Source organism: Mixophyes fleayi, chromosome 5 (assembly GCF_038048845.1).
Source record: "Mixophyes fleayi isolate aMixFle1 chromosome 5, aMixFle1.hap1, whole genome shotgun sequence".
Classification (NCBI taxonomy): Eukaryota; Metazoa; Chordata; class Amphibia; order Anura; family Limnodynastidae; genus Mixophyes; species Mixophyes fleayi.
Window position 1 is genome coordinate 84,732,559 of NC_134406.1, and position 14,248 is coordinate 84,746,806.

Genomic DNA, 14,248 nt, shown 5'->3' on the forward strand with positions numbered 1-14,248 from the left:
GCCTGGTTCAAATTCAAGCATGAAGTACTTCTAGGAAGGAACAATAAAGGTTTTGGACTAGCCTTCACTATCCCCAGTATTGGAATATTATTGAAAGTCTATTGAGAGATCTGAAACATACAATGTATGCAAAGAGAATATTTCTGCGCTCGGAGTTCTGCAAGAAAGTGGTGGGAGAAGATTCTTAATTAGCTGATTACAGGAAACATTTAGAAACTTGATTTCTGGCAAATGAGATGTTACTAGGTACTGACTGACAGGTTGCCCTATGGTTTGCACAGGCCACAATCGCTATATATTTTTTAAATCTTTTTTAATTCAGCAAATAAAAGTAATTGTCCAGAAATGTATCCTGTTTACATTTGTACAGTGCAGAGGTTGTGTTCTCACTTAGAGGTTCTTTTGACCATGGGTACCCAAACTTCTGCTTGTAACTGTGTACAATATAAATTAAGAAATTATTTTCAATTATATATTATTATAGAAGAGCACCTGTTCAGGTCCCTTGTAGCTGCTCCTTATTGCTAATACTTGTACAGACATTTATCGGAATGGGTCAAATTGGTCAAATCGCAGAAATAGTGTTTGTGTAAAAAGTAATATTTATGGTAGAGTTTGCAGAGTTTTTTTCCGTCTAGTTTTGTGATGCATTTGACAGCTTTTATTTGGTGATAACAGAGGTGGTTATATTCTGCCAACCCTTGGCTAGTGAGAAATGTGTGCTAATGCCATGAAAAGTATAGAAAACCTTAGGACTCCTACCCATAGTTTTTAAATGTGTTTACATTAGAAATGTTTAACAAAGGGGTGCGTTTTTTTTAGCTGCATGAAATATGCACTATTAGCTTTCAGCTATAGATAAATGACTCCATTTTAATGTCTAAAACAGCTTTTCATGCCACTCCTAACACCTACAAAAGAAAAAATAATGAAGCTGCAAATGATGGGAAACCTTGTGGACCTCACTGCTACCAACTTCTGGTAAGCTGCTTCCAATATTCACTTGTTTCTAAATCCAGTCTGTGGAGTTTAACATACACATGCACTCCCACACAGCTCTCTTATCTACATTCCTCAAGGTCTGAGGAGGTGTGTGGGTTGTTTTTCTTTTTTGTTTCTTTTTACGTTTAAGGCTTGTATAACACCTAAATACAGAGATGCTATTTATTTTTGTTCTTTTCAGAAGTTCTCCCCATGTGTTTAATCTCTGATTGCCCACTGATTTAGATGATTATTTGAATAATTGGTATCTACTGGGATGATAAACATTTTGTTGGAAATGCTGTATTTGCAGTTTTTCATGCAAGTCGTCATTTTTATATCCACAAAATCTACATTTACTTAAATTACCCCCCCTAAAAATGAAACAAAAATAAACAACAAAACCGCAAGCAGGCATTCTCTGTATTTAGTATGTTTATGTAAAATCCATGACTGGAGATCTTTGTCAAATATTGGCTTTAATGTTTATTTAACCGTTGACTCCACCTTCACCTAATTTTTAATAAGTTTTCTAAATGACCTTAAAAACAAGACTGTTAGTACAGCCACCTGTCACTTTCCATTCACAACTGCATCATGTTAAGGTCACCATAACAAATGTTCAGGATCCCCATCGTTTTTGCCAAACAAGACCAAATGGCTTTCTTGGGAAGACCACTAACATAAATTTCCTTCACACAACCTTAGGCCCTTTAAATATATCCATATTCTTAATTTTCTGTCTTCACTCTCAGCAGAAGCATTGAGAGCTCTTACCACCTTTGAAACGTTATACCATAGCTGTCCCATGTGTAAGACCATGATCTCCCAACTAAACTATTCCTAGAAGTCCAGAACCGATACAAATTGGATTCTTTTTGTGAGAAGTTAAATTTCAACTAAAGTAAAGTAGTCCGCGTATAAAGTATATTACAGAAGGTAGCAAACACCAGATAAACTTCTCAACTTTCCTGGTGCCAGTCCCAGATATTGGTGGAACTGTGGCAACAGATGAACAATGCTCCATATCTATTTGGGACATGGTCCACAATCTCCTCTACTCCATGTTAGAAGAACCCATGAATCTTTATTCTTTACTACAAAAAATATTAGCAATCCTTCCAAAAAGCTATCTGCTAAATGTGTACTAGCTAGAAACTGTGACCCCCCCTTCTCCCTCTTGTAGTTATTCCCTCTGTCTCCATGATGTCACACTGAAAAATCTCTGGACACTCTTAACAGCAATCTGATTCTAAGGTTTCCCTGGTTGCTGACTGTGTGCAGTGAGCCATAGATATATAATACAGGTCTACCCTCCCCTCCTTGCTACATAATGCTAACTAGCATAAGCTGGTAGATGGGTACATTAGTATAAATGCCTTTTAAGATCTTTAAGGTAGCAACTGTTGGGCATTAGGTGAAGGTGTTGGCTTTTTAAACTACTCATTTTAATAATCCTACTTCCAAGTGTCACTGGGATGCAATTATTTCTGTAGTGTAAATGTACCCACACATTAAACCAATTTAATCACAAGATTCTAGATCTAATTCATAAACTATTTATAATAGAATGTGTTGTACACATGATATGCTTGACATTTTGAGCTTGCACATAAAATAAGTCAGGTGATTTTAAGGTGATCAAGCTTGGACGATCACCTCTCTGTACTTTCTTGGGTTATAGTGCCTTGTTTTCAGTCATACACATGACAATTGTAAGGATATTGTATGACCTAATACCATTACTAACAAAAAGTGTCTCTGTGGCTGACTTCCACTGTAGCAGGACAGAAATAAAGTTGTAATTGTGAGATATTTGTTACTGTTTAATGTTAAACAAATTTTAAAATTTTAAAATAATTTTACCTCTAAATAGTAAATTGGTTTACTTCACAAGTCTACTTAAATTTATTTAAAAGATGAGGCATTTATTTACTACTTCCTTGATAAAGACTACTGGTTAAAGTGTTACGTATAACTGCTATCTCAATCTTATTGGTGCAAAGCTTTACATATGGGGCTATTTCCTTCTGTTAAAACCTGTGAAATTCAGGCAAATTCTCAAATAGAAAATAATTTCCTTAATTCTTGGGCTGTTTAGCGAATCTACCTTATATTGCCTTGCCTCGCCTCCTGTGGCTTTTTTGTACTGTTAAAGTAATCGACTCCAGGCTATAAACTGCCTATTTAATGTTGTGGTCTTTAGAAAAGTTTAGCGTGACGGCTGAGATATTTGTGAAATAAAAAAATAGGGAAAGCTTTACGGCTGGGGGAATATGGTTTCTAGTAGCCAAGATTGTGCTCAAATAGGGCAGGGTACAGAAGAAACAGCACGGTAACACCTCTGCTGTCTGGCCTATTAGGCTGTTCTACAATTATGCAGATCTAATCGGACTGATGTCAAGTAGCTTCAAAATTTGAGGCTGTCAAGTTTGGGACTGCAAATGGACATAATGGGGCTACATAAAGTACAGTTTAATACACTAATATTGTACTTAATAGTAACAAACATATTTTGTGCATTTTCTGTTGCTTGTCATCTATATATATATAACCTCAAAGAGAGTACCCATTTTTAGCCCAGAATGTTGTAATGCAAATCTTTAGTGTGTGGGTACATGGAGGAGGTAAATGTACTCCTCTTTTGTTTTTCTGTTTTATACCACATTTATTTAGTGTACTACTATTGTGTTTATAAAGTCATTTTATTGTGAATCATTTTCTGCATGTGTGAAATCTATTTCTATTCTGTTTAATTAAAAGGGGAGTCTGTGTGTGGGTATGGATTCTCTTTAATGATTATTGAATAAGAATCCTCTCCCTACAATTAGGGCATCATTATATAGTTTCCATTTGTTCTCTATATTGTCAGTACTTGCCTAACTCCCATGACTCTTTGCTAGCCAAGTTATTGCAGGGGATCATGGGATCATATGTTTTTGACAGCTGCTGAAGACCCCACAGTCTCTTCAAAGGTATGCATGAAAATCACTATTAAACCTCTAGAGGAGTATAGTTTACTATATACTGGACATATAAATTTGCACCACTTTCAGTAAGAGAACTGTGTTCTGCAGGACGGAGCAAGAGAATTTGCTGCAGCATTGACAGCAGAAAGGATAAAGACACCACCAAAACGCCCTGGTGGTCGCCGAAGAGGTAGACTTCCGAACAGCACCAGCAGACCTAGCACACCAACTGTCAATGTGTCAGAAGCCAAGGACACAGATAGTGATAGAGAAGCTGGCACTGAAACAGGTGGAGAGAGCAATGATAAGGAGGAAGAAGAGAAGAAAGATGAGACCTCAAGCTCTTCTGGTAAGTGACCTGACAGAATGCTAATTAACGTTGGGTAAGTCACAAGTACAGCTGATGTCTGACATTCATTTTGTTTTCTAGAATCAAACTCTCGTTGCCAAACGCCAGTCAAGATGAAGCCAAATATTGAGCTCCCTGAGAATGTAGATTGGAGTGGAGCCGAAGCCTCTCTATTTAGAGTCCTCATTGGCACCTATTATGACAACTTTTGTGCAATTGCAAGGCTAATTGGCACAAAGACGTGTCGGCAGGTAATTCTGACTCCTTTAACATTGATTCAATTTCTAAGCTGATAAGTATGTTTCCCATTCTTCCACCTTGGGGACCAGTGCTAACCTTGAATATAGAGGGCGCTAGCAGGCCCTATATCTTAAATGTGAAAGTGTTTAAATTCAGAGCATGTCCCTAACTATACATCATATACTTCATCCATAGCGCCTCAGTTTTTTACTTCGAGTCCATGGAGTAGGGCACCTTTTTCAGCTGCTTTACACTAATAATTTGCAGTATTCTGAAAACACTGCTGTATAAATGCTTATTCAGCTCGACTGTGCTGCCCGGTCCTCTACACTAACAGACTGACTCCCGGATGGTTCGCCTGGTCAGGTGTAGAAAAACTGATTGCAAAAAAAATGGAGGCATTGAGAAACTATATATTGTATACCTGGATACTCTCAAGATCTGACCCGGGGACATTGATTTATGTTTTATATTATTAAGTGCTATATTTGTTTGAATTACTCCAGAAATTGATTTAGTTTCAGCAGTGGGCTCTAAAATGTCCTCTTGCAGCATTCACTAAAGTATGTATATGATGACTTAACGAGTGCGCTATTTTTTCTGTTGCAGGTGTACGAGTTCCGAGTAAAGGAATCCAATATTATAGCTCCGGTTCTCGCTGAGGATGTAGACACACCACCAAGGAAGAAGAAACGGAAACACAGGTCACATTTTTATTACAATTGTGCTTGTGCCCCTAGTTGTATGGAAAGAGGTTTTCTTGGGTCTGGTTAAGTGATCATTCCAACGATATGAATAGGTATTTGTTAACTTAGTTGTGGTATCTTAGGACAAGCACTATTCTACGGCTAAATGATATCAGTAGTAGTATTTAGCTTTCCACATCCATCACTGGAATCAGTCTAAACAATCACCAAACTGCTATTGTTTCGTTCCTTAAATGATGAATAATTCCTATTTTTCCTAATCCATGATGGGTATATTGTAGCATATTTTTTATACTTGCATTAAAGGATAATTTCTTTGTTTCCTGATAAAATATTAAATGTCAGTAAGGAAGTTTGCACCCTGCATCTTGTGTTGATGGCAGAGAAGATTAAGAGAAACTCTCTGAGGCAGCTATATTAGAAATGAGCAGGCTGAAGATCTGTAAATCAGGATTTCCCAGTAATCATTGCCATCAAGTAACATCTTTAATCAATAAAATGAAAATTGAATTCATGAGAAAAAAATGTTGTTGCTTTTGGATTATAGGGATTTAAACCACAATGTTATATGAGACCGTTTTGTACTGTGGCTTTCATTAGTAAATTGTGGAGTGTGTGCCATTCAGTGACATTATAAGAAATGTTTTTAGTATTGTAAGAAATGTACATACAGCTGTGTGACCTCCTTATTCTGGTGGGATGTGTCTAGAGCTTCATTTGTTTCTATTTTCTAAGAGTAGCTGATAAACAGCAGAGTGTTATTCCTAACTGAATTCCATTAATTCCCTACTGGAATATTGTTTTTTGCAGGCTGTGGGCTGCACACTGCAGGAAAATACAATTGAAAAAAGGTTTGTATATTTTCTGGAATTTCGTGAAAGATGGTACAAATGTTATATGTATAGAAATTCATCTTGTTAAGCATCTTCAGTGTACATCTGCATTTAAATGACTGACTACTGAATAGGACAAGCAAATTACTCTAGACTGCATTAGTGTCAGGGGGAACTGGGCATAACCTTGTTCATGATCGGTCTGTGGGAAAGCTGCTACTCCTTTTGAGGCATTTGCTGTTGGTTGTCATTTTGAAATTGTTAATTTAGTACTTCTCTTAGTAGTGTGTAATTGTATCCTGTCTTGTAATACCTCCACTGATTGGTTAGTTTCAAACTATTCTAATTGGGGAAATTCAATGTATTTAATTTAGATTCTCTGTACCATTAACCCCAGTTATAGATCTAATGCATTGTTCAAGTCTAAATATTTGCTTATTTCTCTTTCATCCAGTCTGGGGGACACTGCTTACCATGGGTTGTGGAAGGAGCTTGGGGAGTTGGCACCTAACTAGTTAACTTTAGTACTGCCGACAGACCCCTCCCCTCTACAATCCCCCTGCCCCCTCTTGTTCAGGTTTTTTTAGGTGTCCGTGAGTTGGGCAGCGTTAATGTACTGCTAGTAAATTTTTCTTTTAACAGGTGGCAGCGCTGGTGTGTGTTCTGCTATAGAGAACACACACAGCAGAACAGTGGCAGGCACTCCCCTGATCAGATGAGAGCCAGCGCCTCTCACTGACAGGGATAGACAGAATGGGTGCCTGAATTTGGAGTAACAAGCGGTCTCACCGGACCGCTGTCACTACTGGAGCCTCCCCGATAACCGGCGCTGCCACTGGAGGCATAGAGCGCCGGTTATCGGATATCTATTACAGCGGCGGCCATCTTGGATCCGGATCACAGCGCTATTAAGGAGAAGAGGAAGGGGGCTATACCAGGATCCCCCCTCATGCATAGGAGGGGGCATCTGCTATCTTCCGCTGCGGAGACCTCCCCTGGAGGTCTCCATTACTCTGCCACATTAACCCTGTTTTTTTTCCCGGATTTGGAGTTGCAGGGACAGCATTACTGAAGAGGGGGGAGCTAAGACATAGAGCTAACCCCCCTCCTTCCAGAGAGAGATGGTCTGTCCCAGTCTTCTGGCGCCAAGGAGAAGCCCGGGAAGAGAGAGGGCCTTCCTCTTTACAGACGGACCAGGCCTCTGTTCCCACAGAACCGCCATGGTCCACAGCATTTAGAAGGGGTTTGGATAAGCTGAACCAGTTACTTGAATCCCCTAACATCCCGCCTTCTAAAAGAAAGCGTCCTAGGTCGGATAATCCCCTTATGGTCCTTTCAGACTCTGAGGAGTTTTCAGAGGAAGAAGGGGAAATTAATTCTGATCCTGACCAGGTTCAACCTTTGAGTCAGGAAGAAAGTTCTAAAAGCCAATTTATTAATGATTTGGTTTTAGCAGTAACACAAGCTTTGGACCTCCCAGAACCGGAGGAGCCTATTCCTAGAGACATAAGTCTCTTTAAGAAGGCCAAAAGAAAGGCTAGCCATTTTCCACCTTCTGTAGAGCTTAAGGATATTGCTGAAGGAGCCTGGAAACAGCCTGATAAAAGGTTCTCTGTACCTAAAAGATTGTCCTCCCTGTATCCGTTACAGGAGGAAGATGTGGCCAGCTGGGAGACTATTCCAAAGGTCGATATTCCAATTGCCCGATTGGCCAAACACACCTTACTCCCAACGGGTTCAGCATCTCTGCAGGATGCCAATGATCGTAGGGTAGAATCTCAGCTGAAATCTATATTTGCAGCTGCGGGTTCTTCCTTTAGACCCACATTTGCTTCAGCTTGGGTGGCTAAAGCCATGGAAACATGGGCAGACCAGTTAGCAGAGGCCTTACAGAACTCTGACTTACTTCCCCTGGCTTTGCATTTAAAGGAGGCATCGGGGTACCTTTATGAGGCGGCCCAGAATACTGCAGCTGTTTCATCTTCTATCCAGGCTGCATCTATTTCTGCAAGAAGGACGTTATGGCTGAAATCCTGGGAAGGGGATGCGGAATCAAAAAAGTCAGTGGAAATCATTCCTTTTTCTGCTGCAGGTTTGTTCGGCCCGGAATTGGATACCCTGATCTCACAGGCAACGGGGGGCAAAAACAATTCCTTGCCGGTATTCCCTAGTAGGAGCCGTAACCCTCGGGTCAGCTCCTTTCGCCAGCCCTTTTGGGGGACTTCCTTACCTAGGGGTCAGTCCTTTAGAGGCAGGCATCCCAATTCTCGAGGCTCCTCTGCCAGGGGGAGATCCTCGTTTGCAGTTAAACGTCATACTCCCAAGACCCAGGAGAAGCCTGCATCCTGACGTCCACCCTGTTCCTTTGGAGGGGGTGCCTGTGGGGGGACGTCTGTCTTTGTTTCAAGAACAATGGACAGCGTCCTCTCCAGATCCTTGGATTCGGGGCATTCTATCAGAGGGGTACAGGATAGACCTACTGGGCACAGCTCCACATCGTTTCTTCTTGACCCCGTTACCCCGAGATCCATCAAGACGCCAGGCAATACAGGATTGTGTCGCCTCTCTTCTTTCTCAGAGAGTTATCAGCAGGGTCCCAAACTACCAGAAAGGACAGGGCTTCTATTCAAACCTGTTTCTGGTCAAGAAGCCGGACGACTCCTTCCTGCCCATCTTAAACTTAAAAGGCCTCAATGTGCACTTAAGGGTGGACAATTTTAGGATGGAATCCCTGAGGTCAGTGATAAACGGCTTAGAGAAGAATCAGTTTTTGGCTTCCATAGATATAAAGGACGCTTACCTCCACGTTCCCATTTGGATCCACCATCAATCCCTCCTGAGATTCACAGTGGGATCCTCCCACTATCAGTTTCGGGCCCTCCCATTCGGCCTCTCCACAGCGCTGAGGGTTTTTACGAAGATCATGTCAGTTATGGCAGCATGTCTTCACCTTCAGGGAGGTCAGGTAGTACCTCATTTGAACGACCTGCTCATCAAATATTCCTCGGAAACTGGCTTAAGGCATCACTTATCCCTCTCCTTGGCAGTTCTCGAGGGCCATGGATGGCCAATAAACCTAAGGAAATCTCAGATGATCCCGTGTGAACGCATGGTTTTCCTAGGGCTCATTATGGACACCAGCCAGCAAAAGGTATTCCTGCCCGTCGAGAAGATCAGTTCTATTCAGAGTATAACAACTCAGGTCTTGACTTCTCCCAGCCCCTCAATGCACTTGTGCATGCGGTTGCTGGGAAAGATGGTAGCCTCCTTCGAGATCCTTCCATTCGGTCGAGCTCATTCCCGATGTTTTCAGTGGGATCTATTAAGCAAATGGTCGGGATCCCACCTACGCTTGGATCTCCAGAAAATATCTCTATCCCCAAGGACGATAGAATCGCTCCAGTGGTGGCTAGTCCTGGATCACTTGAGCGTGGGCAGGTCCTTCGCTCCATGCTCATGGATCATAGCCACGACGGACGCCAGCCTAAAAGGTTGGGGGGGCGGTAATCCTGCACCTCCGACTCCAGGGACTTTGGTCGGTTCAGGAAGCAGCCTTATCTATCAATGTGCTGGAGCTGAAGGTTATTCTTTTAGCCCTCCGGGGGGCCCAGTCCCTCCTCCAGAACCACCCGGTCAGAGTCCAGTCTGACAATGCTACAGCCGTGGCATATGTCAACAGGCAGGGAGGAACCAAGAGTGTAGCTGCAATGAAGATTGCCGCTCAAATTTTGGTTTGGGCAGAACAATATGTCCCTGCTATCTCCGCAGTTTTCATTCCAGGAATAAGAAATTGGGAGGCCGACTACTTAAGTCGAAACCAGATGATGCCGGGGGAATGGTCACTCCATCCGGAAGTTTTCCAGTCCCTGGTTCAGAGGTGGGGTCTTCCGGACCTAGATCTCATGGCCTCCAGACACAACAGAAAGGTTCACAGGTTCTGCGCAAGGGCAAGAGACCCCTTAGCGGTGGCAGTGGACGTCATGACTATGTCATGGGAATTTCCTCCGATTCCCATGCTTCCTCGGGTACTCAGACGAGTAAGGCAGGGGGGTCTGCCAGTAATTCTGATAGCTCCCTCATGGCCGGGCCGAGTCTGGTACACGGACATAATCTCTATGGCGGAAGGACGGGGAATTCCTCTTCCATATCGAGACGACCTGCTTCTGCAGGGTCCCTTCCGTCACCAGAATTTACCTCATCTCAGTTTAACGGCATGGCTGCTGAAGCCAGCCTCTGGAGGGCTAGAGGTTTTTCCCCCAGAGTAGTAGACACTTTAATGCGAGCCAGAAAGCCAGTTTCAGCTCGCATATATCATCGGATTTGGAGAGCTTACATCAGATGGTGCGAAAATAGGACATGCCCCTCTTCATTTGTCTCCCTCGCTTCTTGACTTTTCTTCAGAATGGCCTGGAGGCAGGGCTTCGATTAGGTTCCCTTAAAGTTCAGGTATCGGCTCTTTCAGTGTTTTTTCATCTGAAACTAGTGGATTTACCAGATATCAGGACTTTCCTTCAGGGAGTCCTGCATATTCAACCTCCCTATGTTCCGCCTACAGCAACATGGGATCTTAACCTGGTGCTGGATATGCTTAAAGGACCTCCCTTTGAACCTTTAATCGGCGCAGATTTGAAGTGGTTGACCTGGAAGGTCCTCTTTCTTTTGGCTATTGCATCTGCGCGTAGGGTATCGGAACTAGGAGCTCTGTCTTGCCGGGAACCACATTTGGTTTTCCACGACGACAGAGCGGTGTTGAGAACCCTTCGTTCCTAAGGTAGTGTCGGCTTTTCATCTGAACCAGGAAGTTGTAGTTCCGGTCTTTTCATCTACTTCCCATTCGAATCAACAATCTATGGAAAAGTTAGATGTGGTTAGGGCTTTACGCATTTATGTCAAAAGAACTTCTTTGTTTAGACGTACCGATTCTCTATTTGTTCTTTATGATGCCAATAAGAGAGACTGGCCGGCCTCTAAACAGTCCATTGCAAGATGGATTACGGCAACCATTAAACAGGCTTACATAAAGGCTAACCATCCTGTGCCGGAGAGACTAACCGCCCATTCCACCAGATCGGTAGGGGCGTCGTGGGCAGCAAGAAATGGGGCTTCTGCAGACCAGCTTTGCAGGGCAGCCACCTGGTCTTCTGTCCATACATTTACAAAATTCTACCAGTTTAATGTATTTGCATCCACTGATGCATATTTCGCTCGTAGTGCTTTACGAGCGGGGCTTTCAGAGTAGTCCCACCCTTAGGGGGCTGCTTTAGAACGTCCCCATGGTAAGCAGTGTCCACCAGACTGGATGAAAGAGAAAAGAGGATTCATGTACTTGCGTTAAATCCGTTTCTCTGATTCCGTCTGGGGGACACTGCGATCCCTCCCTTCTGCTTTTCTTCTGTGTGCTCTTGTTTGACTGGCCTTTACTCCTTGGGCTTTTTAATTAACTGAACAAGAGGGGGCAGGGGGATTGTAGAGGGGAGGGGTCTGTCGGCAGTACTAAAGTTAACTAGTTAGGTGCCAACTCCCCAAGCTCCCTCCACAACCCATGGTAAGCAGTGTCCCCCAGACGGAATCCGAGAAACGGATTTAACGTGAGTACATAAATCCTCTTTTTTTATTCGTATTCCACCTAAGAACAATATTTTCACGAATTACCCTCTTGCATTTCTGGTGCCTGAAACAGTCACTTCTATTTGGATGCCTGTAAACCACAATAGTTGTTGATGGAGCTGATTTGAATGGCTGACAGAATCGCCAGGGAACCGTGACTTGTCACCTCGCACTTTTCAATATATTATTAAAGGTCATTCAAAAATAACACATAACTCGTTTAAAAATGTTGCATGTATGGCTGATTATATAATGGTACATTTTATCAACAATAGAAACTGGACAACTCTACTTGAGGGTTGGTCGGGATGTCTTTTTTTTTTTTTTTTTTTCCATGTTCAGAATTCACTGGAGAATCGAACTAGTCTGAGTGTGTGCCAATCAGGATCCTGTGTTTTCTCTGATTATTTCTTACTTGTGAGAACGAAAGTAAAGAGCTGTGATTTGTTGACATTTTCTGGTTAGACTATTGGAAGATTTGTTTATCTGACTATGCTTGTGGAGTTGCTATGATATCTCACATGTTACTGATAAGCAGGCCTGCAACAGTGTGATATAATTGGTATGAAGAGATTTGCTTTGCAGTAATCATTGAATTCTCTAAAGATTAATATGAACTCTTCAGAAACGCAATATTGAGTTTTAGAACCTGCGATCAGCGTGTGATTGATTTGCAGTAGTTTGTGGGTACTTGGTTCCCACCCAACCGTAGCTCCCGGATCTCCATGCTGTCATGTAAAGAGACGTATATGACAGAACCAGACAATTTTGCAACAACCAGTAAATGTTTATTTTCATGTTGCAGTTTAACATATAGGTGATAAGTCAATGGAATCTATGCACATACCTTTCTAGTGATTGGTGTGCTTGTTAAAGCTACTCCAAAGTTTTTTTCCCCTAAAATAAACAGGCTGGGAGGCATACTAATGTTCTCGCTACATGTCTCCATGTCCCTAATTTTTGAGTGGGCATCGTCTTTAATTGCTTAAAGAAAATTTTTGCATGTATATTGCTTTATATTACATTTTGTTGTGTGGTTCCACCTGCGTAATTCTATTTCCTCTATTTCCAGATGGCTCCTCTAATCATGTTTACAATTATCAGCCTTGTGATCACCCCCGCCAGCCCTGTGACGGCTCCTGTCCCTGTGTTATTGCACAGAATTTCTGTGAGAAGTTCTGTCAGTGCAGCTCTGAATGTAAGTTGCATAAATATTTCAAGAAAATATATCTCGATTACATGTAGGTTATAATTGTTTGTTTACTGTATATGTAAGCGAAAAAAATTGTACATTGAGAGCTACTGCCTTCATTTTATATAGAATATTTTTATTTTTTCATGTCGATTTACCTGTTTCTCCTAGGTCTTCCATCTTGTTTTTATGCACCATGTACCGCACTAATTGACATCTATTTATGAAGGCCAAAACAGGTTCCCTGGATGTCGCTGTAAAGCACAGTGCAACACCAAGCAGTGTCCTTGTTATCTTGCTGTGCGGGAGTGTGATCCAGATCTGTGTCTCACCTGTGGGGCTGCTGATCACTGGGACAGCAAAAATGTGTCATGCAAGAACTGCAGCATTCAGCGGGGATCCAAAAAGGTCAGTAACACTGGCATGTAGTGGTGATGTTGCTTTCTCTTATGTTAGTTGAGATACCTGAGAACATCAAGGTTAGGTTCTAAGCAGAAAGAAACGTCTGACCTATCCTCCTACAAAAATAACTCCTTGCCCCCGAGGCCGTTTTATGATACTAAGGCCAAAGATCACGTCAGTGGACTCCACACTGCTTTGCAAGTCTAGAAGTAGAACTTGCAATAGTAGAGTGCATCAAGTTTTTGAGAGCACAACAGGAATAACTTATTACACACTTCCACTAGTACACTTAAACTGTTTGTGGGCTTGGGACTACTCGCTTAGAGCTCTCTCAGATCTTTTAGAGCTCAGTTTACTTTTAAAACATGGCTTTGATTAGGATTTGAGATATTTTATGGCTTTGTAAGTGCTAGGATTAATACTTGGGTTAGAGGTTTTGTTTTGTTTTTGTTAGCTGGGATAGCTTAGGATCACTATGACCAAGCACATCGCTTAACAGAAGACACCCCTTTAATGTAAAGGGTCATTTATTTTCCATGGACAGCAGGGAGTTGAGAGAGTGTTTTTGGTTTGTTTGTTTGGGTCTAGGGCCTTTTCTTCTTATCAGTCCCATCACTTGTTGACCTATTGCTGATGCCCATTTTGCCCCTTGTTAGAACAGCCCTGCTTTCACCTAGCAAAATATTATGCATCTTTAATAATACTTATTAAGGAGGCACATTATTTAAAATTAAAGATTTAAAAATAGTGCTTCAAAATTTGAATTCTGCAGCTGCTGGTTTCATTGCCACTATCAAACTAAAAAGTGTAACATTCATGAGTGTTGTAGCAGACCTTGCAGGGCCACACATCTGACACATAAGTGACACAATAATGTTGCTTTTCTCTTGGGTTAGAGGAATGTAACAAATACCCTGTCTTTGTTTGCCCCCCTGCCCCCCCACCCCCCTCTTTCAATAACATTTGAT

General features: G+C 42.0%; 1 protein-coding gene across 5 annotated transcripts in view; it reads left to right on the plus strand.

The window, feature by feature from the left end:
• The window catches only part of EZH2 (enhancer of zeste 2 polycomb repressive complex 2 subunit), a 46,082-nt gene that overhangs the window by 27,206 nt on the left and 4,628 nt on the right, over window positions 1–14,248 (plus strand). For 3 of the 5 annotated variants that reach the window (XM_075212506.1, XM_075212507.1, XM_075212510.1), the window contains exons 9-16: window positions 890–981; window positions 3,885–3,956; window positions 4,059–4,299; window positions 4,381–4,550; window positions 5,149–5,243; window positions 6,057–6,097; window positions 12,759–12,884; window positions 13,108–13,286. In XM_075212506.1, the coding sequence (XP_075068607.1) occupies window positions 890–981; window positions 3,885–3,956; window positions 4,059–4,299; window positions 4,381–4,550; window positions 5,149–5,243; window positions 6,057–6,097; window positions 12,759–12,884; window positions 13,108–13,286 (1,016 nt within the window). The remainder of the gene's footprint in view (window positions 1–889; window positions 982–3,884; window positions 3,957–4,058; window positions 4,300–4,380; window positions 4,551–5,148; window positions 5,244–6,056; window positions 6,098–12,758; window positions 12,885–13,107; window positions 13,287–14,248) is intronic. The other 2 variants (XM_075212508.1, XM_075212509.1) reach the window with 1 other exon arrangement.